A 19,750-nucleotide genomic window follows, 5' to 3' on the forward strand; every position below is an offset into this window, starting at 1 on the left:
TTAAATTGTTAGTTCACCCAAAAATGAAAATTCTGTCAGTAATTACTCACCCTCATGTTGTTCCAACCCCGTAAGACCTTTGTTCATCTTCGGATCACAAATTAAGATATTTTTTATTAAATCTGAGAGCTGGATCACTCCTCCATGGGCTTCTAAGACATTATAACTTGCTGGCCCAGAACGACTTTATTCCACTATTCATTTCCTTCTCTCTGGGCCTCGAGTTTTTTCACGTAGTGTAACTGTGCAGCGTTTCTGTGTTGTACGTCACTTTATAAACTTAAGATTAAGCCACTGTAGTCACTTGGACTATATTAACGATGTCTTTAATACATTTTCTGGGCCAGCAAGTTATAATGTCTTAGAAGCCTATGGAGGAGTGATCCAGCTCTCAGATTTAATCAAAAATATCTTAATTTGTGTTCCGAAGATGAACGAAGGTCTTACAGGGTTGGAACAACATGAGGGTGAGTGATTACTGACAGAATTTTCATTTTTTGGTGAACTAACCCTTTAAGTGTTACTGACGACTCTTGTGCTCACCAAAGCTGGATTTACAGTAAAATACAGTTTACAGTAAAAAACAGTGAAATATTATTACAATTTAAAATGACTATTTTCTATGTGAATATATTGTAAAATGTAATTTATTCCTGTGATCAAAGCTGAATTTTCAGCATCATTACTCCAGTCTTCAGTGTCACATGATCCTTCAGAAATCATTCTAATGATGATTTGCTGCTCAAGAAACATATCTGATCATTATCAATGTTGAGAAAACCATGAAAGAGGATTTTCAGATGAACAGAAGGTTCAAAAGAACAGCATTTATTTGAAATAGAAATAAAAAAATAGGAAATTTGTAATTTTTTGAGTTTTTAGATGAACTATTCCTTCAAGGTACAAAAGTGCAGAACTGATGACGTCACGTGGTGGTTATGAAGCTCTTTTATATAAGGGGATGTTCAGTTCAGATCAATATCAAGGAACTTTGCTTCAGTTACGTGTCCTTTCTCAGACATAATTGGTAGAAATCGACAACACAGTTTTTCCCCATGGCAATATTGACAATAGAGGCAATGCTCAAGTGAGAAGCAGACATACAATTCACCTTTCTTCAAATCACATCAGAACAGCCGATAAAGCATGACAAATCTCCAGGGCATCCATTTTATCTCTTGTAATTGTATTTTGGTTTCCTCTGAAGCCAACATTATGGTGTATCATGTTTTTAAGCGTTCATTGTTTTCACAGTAAGTTGCGCAAGACTGTGTTCGCATGGAGTTCATATTGATATAATGACATTTACATGATACTCATGTAAATGTCAAACATCATGATGTAAAACATCAAATAAGAATGAGATAAATTATATATGCATTATTGTATGAATGTTTTTCATGGTCATTCTGGTTCTTTTGTGTTATTGCAGTGGCCAATTAGTCCATTATAAGATATATTTTAATGATGCTTGTTTTCACCACATTTTGCACAAGATCGTGAGGCAACATGGATTTCATAATCATATATCATGTTGTTTATATGATACTCCTAAAGTACACGTCATAATCATGGTAATTTGCACATTTTATTATAGTAGTAGTCTTAAGTTTATTACTATGTGTGTAAAACCTTAACAAGTAGGCCTAATGGTTAATGTTGTTTTTAAGTCTTTGTTATCACTAAGAGTTGTGTAAGTTTGTACATGTTCTTTAGGCTACATGATACTCCAATGTCCTTCAAAAAATAAGATTTCCATGGTGCGTGTCCAAAACATGGTAGCCTATAATTTGTTAATGTAGAAGCATATCACTGTATTACAGTAAATGTGTATAAAACCATAACCAAAGTATCCTAATGGACTGGTTAATTATATTTTAAGTCTTCATTGCTAAAAATAAAAGTTGCGCAAGTGTGAGTTCTTACCAGGTTCTTAGACTAAACAAATGCATCAACCCATGTTTGGGTCAAATATGGACAACCCCAACCGTTGGTTTTTGTCCACATTTGACCCAAACATGGCTTGAAACAACCCAGCATTTTTAGAGTGGCAAGTTTTAATTTTCATGATTTTTACTTACTTCATAGATTACACTGATCACACTTCACGTGCGTCTTCGTGTACTTAAATGTATGATACATATCATAAGTGGTTTTATCACGGTAAGTTTTTGTTAGTGTAGTATTATTTGGTGTATGTTTCTGTGTAAATACGTACCTTAATGTTTTCAAATGTTTGTTATGAGAGCACGTTGCGCAAGAGTGTATTTGTGGACTTCGCTGCGGGTGCAATCTCATGCAAGTTTACATCATTCTTGACATATAGCCATCCTGCCCCACAGATTTTTGTGTCACACCCCTTCCGCGCAACATGGTTTCGTCCAGTCACCCGAGAGGACGAAAGAGCGCGGGCCCCTGATGACGCGAGACGGGCCGTTCCATAAATACTCCCGCGTTCCTCAGAGGGGTGACAGATTTCCTGCGCTTTCCAAACGATTGAGTAAAGTAGCCTACAACAAAAGAGAAACTAAAGATGATGAACGGCAACGGAGAAATTAACGGGTTCCATAACTCTCTCATTGAGGAGGACTGCTTCTTGTTTACATCGGAGTCCGTTGGAGAAGGGCATCCAGGTAAAATATCCAGACTAAACTTTGAGTGATGTTACAGTATTCAACTCCGCTATTACATAACATATCAGCACCTGTTCTGCATGTTCACTGTAATAACGTACGGTTCTATTTTCCTTATTCTTTCATTCGATTTTGTTTCTAACCATAAAACTGTATTTGCTTTTGTTTGCAAACATGTAACGTTACATATAATTCATCAATGTTCAGAATAAATGAATGTCGATCGGATGTGTTGTAGACTTGGAAACGCGATTGTACTTTTGTTTCCATGGCTGTGTCTCAAAAACTAGTGAGCTGCCATCCTAGACAGCATGCTCTCATCACACACACACACACACACACACACACACACACACACACACACACTCTCTCTCTCTCTCTCTCTCTCTCTAACAATGAAGTAGGCAGCTCTCCAGGTATTGTATTGAGCCACAGTCTCGCGACACGTGGGATCAGACACGCGTTCTCCGCGCAGACTCCGCCCACTCTGCGTTATTATCCATATGGTTTTATAAACTCGGTTCTTTCAACTGCAATGAAAGTGAGCGAATACTGGCACTGGTATCTCCAAAAGAACAAAAAAGTACCATAAAGGTTATTTTCAGATACTTTACATGTCAGTTTAGTTAGTTTCAGAAATGGGTTTGTTCGTTATAATATTGGGTAACACTTTATTTTACAGTTGTCCTTGTTACATGATGCACTTACCAAAATAATAACAAGTAATTATGCATAATTACATGCAACTAACTCACAACCAAACCCTTATCCTACCCTAACTCTAGCAAGTACATGTAGTTGCTTATATTACTCAGTACTACTTAAATATATAATCACACTGTATCAACGACACCTTAAAATAAAGTGTAACCCACTATTTTACAGTCCTGTTTCCCATGTACATACTATGCATTTATTATAGTAATAACAATAACTGGGTAATAACTACTAACCCTGAATCTACCGCTAAACGTAACCTTAACCCATGCAGTTACCTTATATTACCCAGTACTTTCTTAGGTACTGTAAGTGCACGTACTGTAAAATAAAGTGCAACCATTTTGTTTTTATTTCATGGACACATTTTTATTTCTTATAGTTTCAGATGTGATAGTTGAACATTCAGTATAAAATGCCATTGAACGCGGAAGATCTTAATAATAATAATTAATAATAAATAATAATAAAACAATAAAAATAAGTAATAATTTTTCATTTATTCTTCAAATAGCCAACTAGTTCTTCGGAAGTGAACCATAAGAACAACAGATGCAATACTTCTTTTTCAATCATTTTTATAACTTGAAAACTACACGTAGTTTGCTTTTATTGTGCTTGTGATAAGATATACAAGATATTATTGTTAACTATTGTCACTAACAGACAATAGAAGGGTTAAACAGTGACAAAAAAACACTAAATCACTTTCCTAAACACCTGCATTTTAAATTAAAATTCCAAAACTGATCGAAATGTACCTTAAGTTGCAGATGTGTGTTTTTTTGGGGGGGGGCAACACTTTATTTTACAGTGTTTAGTAAAAACAGTAAATGATGCATAATTACATGTAACTACCCCAAACCAAACCCTGTTCCTAACCCAATAGCAAGTTCATGTAGTTAATTATTACACAATCTAATTACACAGTAACACGAACATCTTAAAATAAAGTGTATTCGTTTTTTTTCTTCCTGTTTCTTATGTGTATAAAGAAATGTAAAACACTTATGCTGCATCTATCATACGTGTCACACAGAGGTGCTTTTACAGAAACAAATACAATTTCAAATGCATGTACACAAGAATAACGTCTTTAGGAAAATGGATAAGCTTAGTGTGGATTTTGACAAACTCATAGAACACTAATCATTGTTATTATTGCATTGTACAGATAAGATATGTGACCAGATAAGCGACGCGGTTTTGGACGCTCACCTGAAGCAAGACCCAGATGCAAAAGTGGCTTGTGGTACGTTGACTTTCTGGAGTTTTGCATGTGTTTTTCAGTCTTCCTGAAAATAATAATGTTTCATGGCCCCTTTTCATTCTTTTTCTTCTAGAAACTGTAGCCAAGACTGGAATGATTTTGCTGGCAGGAGAGGTGACGTCTCGTGCTGTCGTAGACTATCAAAAGGTGGTCCGTGACACCATAAAACACATCGGCTACGACGACTCAGCCAAGGGTTTGTTTGATGATCCTACATTTTATTATAGATACCGCAGCGTTTACACTAGCCTTCAAAAGTGTGGGGTCGGCAAGATTTTTTAAATGTTGTGTAGGCTGCTTTTATTTGATCAAAAATACAGTAATATAGTGAAATATTATTAGAATTTACAATAACTGTTTTCGATGTGAATATATTTCAAAATGTAATGTATTCCTGTGATCAACGCTGAATTTTCAGCATCATTACTCCAGTCTTCAGTGTCACATGATCCTTTAGAAATCATTCACTCAAAAAAATATATTTTTGGCTGAACATGATTCAGTCATGGACTGTGATTGAAACGAGTAAAACCCAATAGAACCAACCATGTACAACTAACTAGAATCAATGGTGTCCGTTTAACTTGAATAAATGGTTTTAGTTTAACTTAAAGGGATGGTTCGGAGTAAAATCAACCTAGGGTCCTTTGCACCATGACCTAGAGCCAAACACCCCCCAGAAGCCTTTTTTCCCTTGGTTGAACATTATTAAAGTTATTTAGAGATATCAGCCGGATGGCTTAGTGCAGGCGCTAATGGATCCAATGATGTATCTCGTATATTACCTCAATAATAATGCCCAGAATGGTACCAAACTTCTACAGTAGATCAAAGAGGTTCTGTACTCATAAAACGAGGCATTGGAAATTTTGTAAGTACATCAGGAGTTTATTTAAATAACACTTGCCTGATTGCTAATGCTACCGCTAACCCGGACGTCGACGTCACTAGTTCAGGGGTTTGGGAAAAGCACGTAAATGTCCTGGCATCAAATAAACTCCTAATGTACTTACAAACTTTCCAATGCCTCATTTTATGAGTACAGAACCTATTTGTACCACTGTAGAAGTTTGATACCATTCTGGGCATTATTATTGAGGTAATTTACGAGATACATCATTGGATCCATTAGCGCCTGCACTAAACCATCCGGCTGATATCTCTAAATAAGCTCTAACTTTAATAATGTTCAACCAAGGAGAAAAAGGCTGATGGGGGGTGTTTGGCTCGAGGTCATGGTGCAAAGGACCCTAGGTTGAAATTACTCCAAACCATCCCCTTAAAAAAATGGTTTTCATTTAAATTTAATTATTCAAATAATCCTACTGACCTCAAACCTTTGAATGGTAGTGTACTTCTGAAAGGTAACAAACAAACTAAAAAAAAAATGTCATCGAAGCAACTGAAACAGATCCATATTCTCTGTCCTGAACCCGTAGGCTTTGATTACAAGACCTGTAATGTTCTGGTGGCCCTGGAGCAGCAGTCTCCAGACATCGCCCAGGGAGTTCACTTAGACCGCGACGAAGAGGACGTTGGAGCCGGCGACCAAGTGAGTCCAAAAACTGTCAGTTAAACTCTTTTAATTACATTTATTTCAATATTAATATTTCCTGTTATTCTTTCAGGGTCTAATGTTCGGTTATGCCACTGATGAGACAGAGGAATGTATGCCACTCACTATTGTGCTCGCCCACAAACTAAATGCCAAGATGGCAGAACTGAGGCGCAACGGCACCCTGCCCTGGCTCCGGCCCGACTCCAAGACTCAGGTCTGCTGGGGTTTTAAGTCTTTGTTAAAATGTTATACGCCGTTAGTCAAACTAACCAGCAATGAGGTGAATCGTAACATTCTACATTTTTGATTTGAAGGAAAAAAAAATATAAAAAAATCAGACAAAAAGACACTTGACTAAAATCCCTTTCACGCATTGTGAACTGCATAGTCAAATTAAAAATGTTGGAGAAATATAAAACAATTATTTTAAAGTTGTTGATTATATCTATAGAAACTATATGTTTTTAGTTTATATTTATATCAAAAATCACTTATAACATAAAAGTTTGTGTGTATATGATATATATGTATATATATATACACAATGTATATATATATATACACACAAATATATATAGTGCATATATATATATATATATATATACACTGTAAATATATACTGTATATATATAAATATAATGATATACACACATATAAACATTAACTTTTATGTTAGTTGTGATTAATCGCGATTAATCGATTTGACAGCACTAATATATATATATATATACACATATACACAGCATCATGGGTAATGTCATTTTTATCACAAATTCAGATGTTAACATGATTATTTTAAAAATAATTTGAAATATCGCAAACAGACAACTAAAGCATATACCATCAGTTAACAACCTCATAGCACACATTAGGTCTGTCTGTAATGTGTATAATCATTATAACGCTTTATAATAATCATTCTAATCATTAAAAATAAATTTCCCAATAAAAATTAAATAAAAAAGATGAGTTTTTGCTCCCAGAATTCGACTCTTGCATTCTAACCTGCTGAAAATCCAGCATGATTTCCATGTTAGTCCAGGCTGGTTTATGATGGTTAGAGCTGGTATAGTGCTGGTCTAGCTGGTAAACCAGCTGTTCTCAAGCAGAACTGAACTGGTGTAGCTGGTTCACTAACACTCACGCTTCCCGTTCTGCTCCCAGCATGCAAAACACACCTTATCCTGGTGACCAGCAATGCTGGGTATTGCATTTCAGAACACAAAATGTGTTTTTTGAACACAATTTTTTTTGTCTTTTCTTCTTTTTTCGAACAACATAGCTAGAAGTGCATGCAGGTACTTGTGTAGAGTGTGTGTCCTGACAGTGCATCCTGACTCTGTGAACAGGTGACTGTGCAGTACAGACAGGATCGTGGTGCCATGCTGCCGGTGCGGGTCCACACTATTGTAGTCTCAGTGCAGCACGATGAAGACATCTGTCTAGATGAAATGCGTGATGCGCTCAAAGATAAAGTCATCAAGGTCGTGGTCCCCTCCGTGTATCTGGATGATGACACCATCTACCACTTGCAGCCCAGTGGCCGCTTTGTCATTGGAGGCCCTCAGGTAGTGACCAGTTTTGTAAATCTTCAATAAAGTTGTAATACGTACATGAATGAGTAGCAAGGTGTTATTTATTTCTTCTTCACACTAATATAAACGCTACTCCACTGATGTAGGGTGACGCCGGCCTGACTGGTCGTAAGATCATTGTGGATACCTATGGAGGTTGGGGAGCCCATGGTGGAGGAGCTTTCTCTGGAAAGGATTACACTAAAGTGGACCGTTCTGCTGCGTACGCTGCCCGCTGGGTGGCCAAGTCTCTAGTGAAGGCCAAACTGTGCAGGCGTGTTCTTGTGCAGGTCAGTCGCCCAGATATGTTGTGTTCTGCTGAGCAAGTATAATTCTTTGAAGTTGATCAAGTTTAACACCGTGTCCTAACTACACGCGGCGCGCGATAAAAGGTTATTTTCCATGTTAATCAGAGTTTTTGTCCTAACCGGCCGCGACGGCGACACGCGATGATTCTATTATAGAAACGGTTTCTATTTTTCTGCGGCGTCGCGCTGGAACAACACACACAAAGTGTGGCAATGATAATCTCAGGTGCTGTTTATGTGCTTTATTTAATGTTAAAAGCATGTAATGTGACTTTGAATATCATTTAGTGCTCCAGCTTTGTAGCTGTAAAAGCAACAATGGATAATTCACCTCAGATCTTGAAATTAAACAAATGGAAACAAGAACGTTCAAACTGTGAACAAACAAGTGTATTTGACAAAGATTGTTTTAGTAACTCAGTAACCTATGTGTTTTTAATAATGTTTAAGTGGTGTAATATTTGTGAATTTGATTATGTAGCTACTTATCCATTTTCTTGCGAGTGCCGTCAAGATTACTCTCTGGTGCCGTGAGACTCCGCCCACACGCTGTTCTGATTGGCTGTGGGTTTTGATTGATTTTGACGCATCTCGCAGTCGCGTCGCATCTAGTGTGGACAGACCCATACTGTCTATGGACAGACCATAGGGGACAGACAAATTATTTGTCGCTGGAATCATATCGCTTCGCGTCTGGTTAGGACACGGTGTAAGTTTAAGTTAGGTTTATTTATATAGCACCATTACAACAGCAGAAGCTGACCAATGTGCTTTACAACATCGGATAAAATAAATACAAGCAAAAGCAGTAGAAAACTAATATCACAAAAATAAAATCAGAGATAATTTTCTCAAACTAAACAGCAAAAGAAAATCAAAATACTAACAGAAGTCAAATACAAAAATAATCATCAAGGAACATTAAAAGCAATAGAAAAATAATGAGTTTTAAGCAAAGATTTAAATAATCAAGTTCATCAGTGTTTGAAATCTCCTTCACTATGATACAGGTTGCTTATGCCATTGGAGTGGCCCATCCTCTTTCCATTTCCATCTTCCACTATGGCACATCCCAAAAGAGTGAGCAGGAGCTGCTGAAAATAGTCAAGAAAAACTTTGATCTTCGTCCAGGAGTCATTGTGAGGTAACAGCTGCTGTCTTTACACACTCTTCTCACTCGCTTTTATATTTCTTCATCTTTCAGCTTAACAGGTTTGGGTGTAAATCTTTCCTTTTTCTTTTGCTTCTGTCTGTGCTTCACCTATTTTGGGTCTTTGCATCCCTCGATTCCATCAGACAGATTATAATATAACTCTTTGCAAACTCGTTCAAATATTTTCAACGCAATCATTCAAGATTCAGTACATAATAGAATGAAAAGCAAGAAATTGGTCTTACTGACCCCAAACAGTGCATGATGTTTGTATCTAACAAATACAGCATCAAGTATTAAGGTAGACATTCAGAAATTGAAAAGTAATAATGTAAAATAAAACTGGAATTGTTACAACATGATTATTACACACACACACTACTGCAAAGCAGTGCTCTTTTAAAGCAGTCAGCACATACTATGTAGAAAGATGAGTATTTTAGTCACAGATAATACCTTAATGAACTTAATCTAATTACAGAATTCACATTTTTACCCAAAATTTGCGTGTACTTTGTGAATATTGAGTCGTTAGCTTAGCAACATGCTAAAGTCAGACTTGTTTGGAATAAAGTGCATTAGTGCCTGTCCACTTTTTCAGTGGCGTTGGTTCCGGAAGTATTTTTTCCATTCATTTTTCCCATAGAGATTTTTAAAAAGTCTTTGTTAAAGCATTACAAGTCATTAACCAAGCCAACCAGCAATGAGGTGAATTCTTTAAAGTTATATGCAAGTTATATATACAAATATTTAAGTGTTTTGCGAGAATAGCGAAGCCAACTTGATTACGTAATTTGCAGAGCTTCATGTTCCCTGCTAAGCTCTTTTGGTGTGATTTGCTCGGTGCGACTCTCTGATTGGTCAAATTTCCCGTACAGCATCATGGGTAATGTAGTTTTTAACCACAAATTCCTGTTAAACAATTATTTTAAAAAATAACTTGAAATAATGCAAACAGAATATCAAAAGCGTATTACCAAGTCATCATTAAAAATCAGTTCCTCTTTGGAGAAAATTAGGATGCACGATACCACATCGATATCGTCGATATATGTTCATTTTTACAATAAATATACATTTTATTTTTTATATATACGGGCCAATAAAACAATTTAGACGATATATATTAAAGCCAATAAATAATGGATTATTTCCTTTAGCTGAGACACTTTGGTTTTGAATTGCTTGAAATATGATTGGAATCACTTGTCTGAGTACAACACAAGTCTCATATAGGCTATATAAAAATATAATGAGAACATTATAATAGTGTGCTTGGGTCATGGCTTTTAATGGTGAGACTTTTGTCTTTGTAATCAGGCTCTCAAAAATTACATGACTTGGATTTAGATTTATCGGCCAATATATCAGTTATCGGCTTTCAAATGTAAAGAATTATCGGTGATTGGTATCGGCCAAAATTTTCTCATCGGTGTATTTCTAGAGAAAATTAAAGGAGTTTTTACTTCCGGGATCTGACCGTTGCACTCAATTGACCGTGAGCATTCGAGTCTCTCGTGCACTTTATATCTCTACTTGTGTGACACACATTAGTGAGCATGAAGAGCCTTTTAGATCAGCCACTTGTGGTTAGAAAACTTCCAGTGTAAAGCTCTCTGGTGTGGAACAGAGCCATCATGTTTCCTCTCTGGATTCATGGTACACTAAAGTGGAAAGGTTCGAGTGGTTAGCTAGTGTTTGCTATTAGACTTGCTCTCTATTTCATGCTGCGGTTTCCTTCTTCAGGGTGACTAGTGCGTGTAGCGGTAAGTGACCGCTTCATCTCCTCTCTGGCTGGCTGGGTGTACAAACGCACACTTGAAATATTTGCTACATGATCATCTTTTTAACTGCACACAGTTTCATTTTGATGAGTCAATAATCCATGGCCAATGTGTTTTAGGGAGCTGGAGCTGAAGAAGCCAATATATCAGAAGACTGCTGCTTACGGCCACTTTGGCCGTGACTCTTTCTCTTGGGAAGTGCCCAAAAAGCTGCACTACTAAACCTTTTGTTAAGGTTTTTCCTCTCTAGGCCTGCTGGTGTATTCTACAGAGAAGCCCGCATGGCTTATGGGGAGAAGTCTTATTCTGGTACAAGTCCTGCTGGTCCATCTTTTTCTTTCATTTTCCCATCATATTGCATCATCATCAACCATTGCACTAGTTCATCAGCATTAGGATAAAGGAAGTGTACTACACAGATTAATATGTTCATTTTAAATTCAAGAATTGTAAACTGGTTGGCCAGTATTAACTATGGCTTTTGATTTTATGCGCCACTTTCACCACTGTATTATAAGCATTCCCAACCATTTTTAGTACTTTTAAACAATAGCCGCGTTTCCACTGTCGGGCCAGAGCGAGCCAGGGCTTTAAACGGGCCGGGCGGGGCTAATAGCCTCGGGTCTGGAGCAACGAGCCCAAAATCTGCTGCGTTACTTTCCACTGTCGGGCCAGAAGCTCCACAGCGCTTCACTAAACCTGTCCATAACACGCCTCTCTGGAACAACGGCACACTAGCACATCATTTCACCAACACATGGAAGTTTTATTAGAAAACCAATCAGAAAGAAATCACTGGAAACGGCATGATCGCAGAACAAACATGATAAAAGCGAGCGTTTGCTGGCATTTGTGTTGTTTACGTGAATATTTAAAACCCAAGCATCGATGTGATCAGAATCTACATCGGATCACAAACAGAAGGCATTCAAACATGAAAGTGATTGAACGAGGCCCGATCAAGCCCCGGAAGTGACAGTGGAGACGCGGCTAATGTGTATTATTTATTTGTGCTGTCATATTGTACTCTGGAGGTCAACTGTTATGCTGTATGTTGCTGTTCTTGGTCTCTTCCCTAGTGCTCTGTGGTTCCCAAGTGTCTTACAGAAAAACTTTGGGGACCAGCCAGAAGGAAAGTGTTTGCTGCAGTGCCTGGGTACGCAGTGCCACTTCTTTTGGCCAATACTCTAATGCACTGTAAGATGCTATTTGTATTTCTTCTTTCTCGTCTTTTCTTGAACAGAGGGATAGCAATTTTGGCTGGTGTTGTACAGAGAAACTAGCCATGTTTACATGCATACTCTCTCTCTCTCTCTCTCTCTATATATATATATATATATATATATACACAGTATATATATATATATTTCTCTACCTACCTTCCAGTTTTAATTTATTTTTAACAATAAAATGTTTTCTATTATGATGTCGTCTTGTCTTTTTCTCTCTGTTTATAGAAACATGAAAAATTGAAAATGAGAAATTAGGTTTGAATTATATTCATATAATACAAAAGTATGTACTTTATTGAAACATTTAAGATGGCCATAAGTTAATAATTGTACTGCGTTATATCAGCATTCAAACTCAAATGTGTAGTTTATCAAGAGACAGTGAACTGACGTGATTTAAACCGGCAGGTGGAAACAAATTATGGTTTCCAGTTTTACTGTGGTAAAATATTTCCTGAGGTGATGCTGGAAGATGCATTGTGTTATCTGAATGGTTCATGTTTGATAAGACGATGTTAATAGAGTGCTGCAAGGATGATGTGTTTTTGTAGGCCAAACCCAGAAACGAGTTGCATTTTAGCACTTCCGCTTTCATTGTCCTGAAGTCAATGGGTTTTTTGAATAAATATCAATGGATAAATACCTGAAATAAGGTATGTGGTTTAAACAAGAACAGGATATTTTATTATATGACATAAAATTCATCAGTAATACCCTCTTGTGATTTTTTCTCTTTTAATTGTCATGAAAAACGAGGATGCTAACAAGCGCCTAAATTGGACTCCAGATGTGGTCGGGATAATTAAAGCTACACTGTGTAATTTTTTAAGTTGATTCTTAGCAAAAAACACTTTCTTCTTTCAAAATGATATGTGCTCATTAATGTGTAATTACTTCCACCAACTAATCAAGTATTCTCGTAAGCGTAGAATCTGCCATTTAGAATAGAGAGCCTAAGTCCCTCCCCTCCGCTTCCGGCTCATGGGACCTTACTTCGGAAAAAATATGTATGGTAGTCAATGGCGAGAGACAACTTATCTTTTTATTCCGTCTGAACTGTGCCCTGAATTACACATATGATGTTTGTCAATTTAAAAGATAATTATGAAAGTCAAGAAAGTCGCAGTTTGTCATAAAACAGAAGAGCAACATTTAGTTTTATGTGAAAATCGCTCAATGAACTGCATCTCTCGTCTCGCACTATGTACGTCACAAGATCCGTTGCTCGTATGTGTGCAGTCTGGTACAAAACACTCAGGCATGACGGCGTAACGTTACGATTATAACGTAAGACTATAGAAAAAATGACCGACGTTAGCTTCAGTAAAGTTAGAGTAAACTTCAGACGTCACACGTGCGCCTTTTGGGTTTGTAGTCTCTGTAATTACTTATTTTCACAGTCTTATACCTCAACAGTTTTACATCAAACTATGACTTTCTTGACTTTAAAATGTATCTTTTAAATTGACAAACATCATATGTGTAATTCAGGGCACAATTCAAACGAGATCAAAATATTTGTTGTCTCGAGCCATTGACTACCACACAATATTTTTCCGAAGTAAGGTCCCATGGTGGTCAACCGGAAGGGGTGGGGCTTAGGATCACCTTATTCCGCCCCGCCCACTTTTACTTCTGTCCAGTACTTCCGTTGTAAACCAACTTCCGGTTTAGCGGACCCTCATTCAATTTCGAGGAAAACTGCAGAGAAGTCTCACTGATAAAATGTCACATAAGATAAGCTAATTTGTGCCAAATGTGCTATGTACGTGTGTACCAACAGCACAGCAATGCTCTGTTTCTCGGGGTAATTTTTAAACGACTTTTAGGTGTTTATATGACCCGTCTGCCTGTCTGATCGCAGCCCGGCCGATGTGTAGTGTTTAGCCTACATTAGCCACAAACATCTAATGTTGTAATGGTCTCACTACAGGACACATACACATGCTATACCTTGTTTGAAAGCTATGGTCCTCTAGAATTCAGTCGCTGGATTTATTTTACAGCCATTACTTGTGTTAGAGATCAAAGCATAAGAAATTGCAGCTAGCAGTTAGCTAAGCTAACGTTACCCTCTTGTTCATCTAGTTGAGGCTCTACTTTCTTTCTACACCAGTTCGTGGCTATTTTTTTCTCATCTGTTGGCTATACACTGCAAATGTATCTGGTGATTAAGCAAACAAACTGTGGTGTAATAATGTTTCAAACTTTACATGTAACGTTAGTTTGTGCACATCTTCATAACTAAGTAATAGCTATTAGAAAGACAGCTATTAAATAATTTGATTGTGGCATTGTTTCAAAAGCTTCAAGTGAAATGTACTTTAGTACGTTGCAGCAGTTGTTAATAACCATAGGCCAACGCATTTGGCTATAATATTATAGTCTATCTACTACTTATATCAAGACAGATAACAGATTGGACCAGGGCAAACAAAGCGCTAAGTAGCTAAACCAGGAAGTGAGATTACGCGGATGGCGCCACCCAGTGCTACTTCCGGAATAAGGTGAATACATACGAGCGAGTCGCTCGAATGGCGTCAGCCATGTTGCGCCTCCATCTTGAAAATACATTAGCCAAAGAGGGACATACCTGGAAATTCAAGCTTCGCCTTTCGCGTTTTTACACTCAGTGGCACCGTGACGAATGCGAGGGGGAGATTACTCGCGACTGCCGGCAGATTTGAATTAATACAGCCACCGTAGGAGTTAAAACGCCCTCGGAATGGGAGGGGCTAGAAAGTAATATTCAGTTGGTAGTCATAAACAATTTCACCGCTAGATGGGAGAAAATCCTACACAGTGTAGCTTTAAACATCACACCGAACAGAGAAACTCCTCTACTCACTAGTTGCCTTCACATCCTTATTGTGTTTCAAATTGTGCTCCCGCAAACTATTCTAACTCAAGGAATTTTCAGGAGAAATGTTTTTAAATAAAGAAAACCTTACGGGTGTTGTCATTCGGTTATAGCCTTACGTTTAACATTTCATTTCTGGGGAAGTTTTGTGACATTCGTGGCGATTACCATCCAAAAGCCAATGGAAAAATCCCATTCACCTTTTGTCAAGTGAATTAGGGTGATGCTACTGTCGGCCTACAAGAATATGTCATCGCCACAGCGCTCTGTTTAACGACACCGTTTTCAACTTAAAGACTGAAACCTTTTAGTTTTTTCCCCGTTCATTTACACGACAGAGTTTTGGGGGCCTAAAAATGGGTTTCAAAGTTTTTGAAAACGACACCGTCATCATTTCCGTGTGAACTACAACAATGTGAATTAGTGAAAATGGGGGACGTCATGTGCGTGTGTTCAGTCTATAATAATCGTGTAGTTTCTTCACAAAGTGACACTGCCAACTACTGGCCTGGCAGCAGAATGCAGCGTTTTTAACGTTTTTCCCGTTGTTGCATGTACGTGAAAAATGCAAAGGAAACTATTCTCTGCTTTCAGTACATCGCTGTCGTGTGAACGTACCCTGAGTAAAGACATTTGGAGCCCCTGAGCACACCCGCCTATATGTAATCTCAGATTATGTCATTTGAACCACTAAAACACTGGTTCAATGGGAACTTTTAAACAGCAGCTGCAGTGATGCAATGACTTTACCAATTGGCTTCTTTTATGAGAGTTGCCATATTGCGCATTGCAGTTTCTCCCATTCTACGAGTGAACCATTTCGGCAACATACGGTTTCACCCCCCAAATCCCCTTGTAATTCACAACTGGCTACCGATCTCTCTGTGGTTTCCCTGAGTGGTCATAACTTAATAGGGTTCATCTTTATGAGTAGGAGCAGTCAGCTGATCTGTGCTGTCTTAGCACATTGAGTATTATCTATCACTGGTCCTGCTGTATGATATGGATTATTACAGTAGATAAATACAGTATTTCTCTGTCAATGAAAAATACACCTTTTTAGTTTACAGCTATGAATAACGTGTTTTTATACATATACTTTTAGAACTGTTAATACGTTTTGGAAAAGGTTGTTTGAAAATAAGTATAATTATGAAGTAATTTTATACCTTAAAACTCATCTTTGATCACCAAAATTACATATTTAAATGTTTTTCCTTGATAAAAAAAAAAATCTTGAATGTAACTCCACACCCTTGCCTGATTTAGTATACACAGTTCTATGAATATGCAAATGAGCCCGCCTCCACTCACTCACACAGCTCAGAGATCCACTGGTTGACGATCACACGTTGATCTGATTGGTTACAAGGTAGTTTGTGACGTCAGAAACACCAGCGATTTCAAAGCGTGTTTTTGAGACTGTCTTTGGTTCACTGCAGTTTTAAGGAGAAAATACTCAGCAATGCTGTCGACTTATGAATTTACACATGGTTTGTATTAAAGCATATTAAAAACAACACATAGGCATATAAAAACATTAAAAGCTTGATTTTCACCACAGGGGGACTTTATTAGCATTGTTTAGTGTTTGCTTTAAGTGCTTAATGGTGAATCAACAGTTGCATTAGTGCTTCTGACAGTTGCATGCAGCACAGAAACAGCTACCAGAGAATCATATTCATATTCTGCTCTTCAGTAACAGTTCTACAGTTACACTGTACCAAGCACCAATAGCATATGTGATCAAGTTACATCTAGCATGCTTACTTTCCAAATTCAAATATCAATCACTGAACATGTTTCGTTTCGTTTGCCAAGGGTCAGGGAACACCATCAGTGCGTTTCACTTGCTTATATTTTTATCTTGCATAATATGAATGGCATGTACAGTACTGATATGAGCTGACTGGTGTGAAACAGTATCTTACATCATTCTACTAAAAATAAGTGTCAGCTCAATTAAAGGTTAAATCATAAACTCACGCAGCGTGTTAGGCCTATCACGTGCCCAGTTATGAAATGATGCACTAAAACAACACAGCTGAACATGGCAAACCAGTTGCTTTGTGCATCATTTCGCTTATTCCAGACAGAAACAACTTTGAACTTTGGGAATGGAAATACCTTCTGACCTTCACAATCATCAGCTCCATTTGGAGGTTGCACACGCTGCCCATTATTGCATCATCCACACACAGTTATCAGAGAGCCTAGCGCCACGGGACAAAAGAGGAGCCAGAACTGTTTGTATGTGTCTTTTCAATTTAATAAAGACAAACTTGACTCTTCTTTAATAAACTTGTGGACCACTACACACATTTCACATGTGATTACTCTCTGGTGTTTCCCTTTTCCGTCCCCACTCCAACAACATATACAACAATAGTTCCTATTGTTACAAGAACAGTGGTTTACATGCAGGCAAATCATCCATATAGTAATCAGATTGAAGGCTCAATCGGACTGAAAAGTCTTCATGTGAACACTTATACACGATCCAAATGAGCTCAATTTGCATTAAAATGGGTAGTGTAGACCTGAAATAATCAAAATAGGAAAAGAATAAGAATGTAAATACTTCAATCCAATCTTTTTAAAGGGATAGTTCGCCCAAAAATGAATTTTCTCACCCTCAAGCCTTCCTAGGTGTATATGACGTTCTTTTTAAGACGAATACAATCGGAGTTATAAAAAAAGAAAGAAAAAAAAAGCCTCTTCCAAGCTTTATAATGGCAGTGAACAGAGGAATAGATTTTGAAGCCCAAAAAAGTGCATCCATCCATGATAAAAGTAATCCATACGGCTCTGGGGGGGTTTGTAAAGGCCTTCTGAAGCAAAGCGATGCGTTTACAAGAGTTTATCAGAGCCCTTTTATAATAAGATCTCTAACATAATCACGGCAGCCTTTTCGTTCTGAACGTGAGGTACTGCGCAATGAGTTTTGTTTGGAATAGAGTGGCTACAGGGACGATGTTTTTTTATAGGCCAAAACCTGTAAATGAATTAGCATTTTAGCACTTCCGCTTCCATTGTGCCGAAGTCAATGTTTTTTTTTTTTTTTTTTAATGAGATTTTGGTTAAATGCTTGAAATAAGGTCTGTGGTGAACACAAGCTCAAGAAATTTTCACGTTTTATTCTATGATATAAAATTGAGGTTGCTAACAAGTGGCTAAATGGGTCAAAAGAGTATGTCGTGGACATTAAACATCATCGCACCGAACAGATAAACACACACACCAGTCGCTTTCACAGCCTCATTGTGTTTTTAATCACGCTCTTACAAACTATTCTAACCCAAACTTTAAGGAAAATGTTATAAAATAAAGACCGGAAGAGTCGTTGGAAGCTTAATGATGACGTTGAAGTGTATGGTGTAGTTCGTTAATAGCCTACATTTATCTTTTGACTAACGTGAGTTATCCTGTGAGAGAAGAACATGAGACGCAGGTCAGGATGTCATCAGAGCCAAGAAGTAAATACTTAAATACGCGCTACTGGATTATGTCCAGAAGAGAGAGAAATAGAAATGCAAGGACACGTGGAAAGGCCAAGGCATTTTAAATTTCACATGTACTATGAGGCCACCAGACTCTAGACTGATGTTTTAGTATGTCTTATTCTCTATGAAACCACATAAAGATAACATCAAATAACAACATCACATTAAAACGGAGATGTCTTACACCGTGTCTACACCAAGTTTTGTTTATAAAATAACATGGAGACACGCACGTGCAGGGGTGTACATGTGCTAGACTCCCCAAATGTCTTTGGTCCCTGAGCATCCAATCAGGATGCGGTGTGACGGGTGAGGTCGTGATGTGGGCGGAGCATGGATGCATGGGAATGTGAACATTTGTCTTCTCACACAGGAGGGGCGAGCGCACTCACTCACTAACTATATGGAGGGGGGTTTGATCCAGTGTCATACACTCACTCCCTCGAAGGGCCTCTAAAGCCTGTGGAAATGGCCCCTCCCTTGGAGTACTCTTATGTAATATGTGCATTGTGCACAAATTCTGATTAGGTACTTGTGTTTTTTAACATTTAAAGTAGCATTACTGTCAAATTCCGTATTGTCAGCTTTCTAACCATATCAAATTATGGCTTTGGATAAGTGCATTTGCTACTTGGTATTTATATCTAAAATAGATCATTCCAGCTCTAAAATCCGTTGAGTCTCATTGAAGATATTTGTCAAATTGCCAAAATGTACATACCTGAGATAACACTGGAACTGAAATCCAAGTTAGTACAGGCTATAAGCAGCCCACAGGCTAACTGCAGGGCTGCCACTCCCTGATATTACTGACACCTTTTAAAGGGTTAGTTCACCCAAAAATGAAAAGTCTGTCATTAATTACTCGCCCTCATGTCGTTCCATATCTGTAAGACTTTCGTTCATCTTCAGAACACAAATGAAGATCTTTTTGATAAAAATCTGAGAGATTTCTGTCCCTCCATTGACAGCTACGCAACTACCACTTTGATGCTTCAGAAAGTTCATAAAGAGATCATAAAACTAATCCATATGAATTGAGCGGTTTAGTCCAAATTTTCTAAAGAGACACGATCGCTTTATATGATGAACAGAATTGAATTTACGCTATTGTTCACCATTAAGTATTGATCGGCGAACATAAACAAAGCTCAAACG

The 19,750-nt window shown here is 37.7% G+C and overlaps 1 protein-coding gene across 2 annotated transcripts; it reads left to right on the forward strand.

The window, feature by feature from the left end:
• Positions 1 to 2,448: 2,448 nt before the first annotated feature.
• On the forward strand, positions 2,449 to 12,420 carry mat2ab (methionine adenosyltransferase 2Ab; the record flags this gene model as incomplete). 2 transcript variants are annotated; one of them, XM_084413687.1, is made up of 9 exons in its annotated part: positions 2,450 to 2,633; positions 4,525 to 4,602; positions 4,694 to 4,816; positions 6,060 to 6,172; positions 6,249 to 6,392; positions 7,528 to 7,746; positions 7,860 to 8,042; positions 9,071 to 9,204; positions 11,117 to 12,420. In XM_084413687.1, exons 1-9 carry the CDS (start codon positions 2,534 to 2,536, stop codon positions 11,217 to 11,219), a joined length of 1,197 nt encoding a protein of 398 aa, XP_084269813.1. In that variant the 5' UTR covers positions 2,450 to 2,533. The 2 variants fall into 2 exon arrangements, with proteins under 2 accessions (XP_084269814.1, XP_084269813.1); XM_084413688.1 differs by lacking the exon at positions 11,117 to 12,420 and having other exon boundaries at positions 2,449 to 2,633; positions 9,071 to 9,208.
• Between the last annotated feature and the right edge of the window lie 7,330 nt (positions 12,421 to 19,750).

This window comes from Rutilus rutilus (assembly GCF_951802725.1).
Source record: "Rutilus rutilus genome assembly, chromosome: 7".
Taxonomy (NCBI): Eukaryota; Metazoa; Chordata; class Actinopteri; order Cypriniformes; family Leuciscidae; genus Rutilus; species Rutilus rutilus.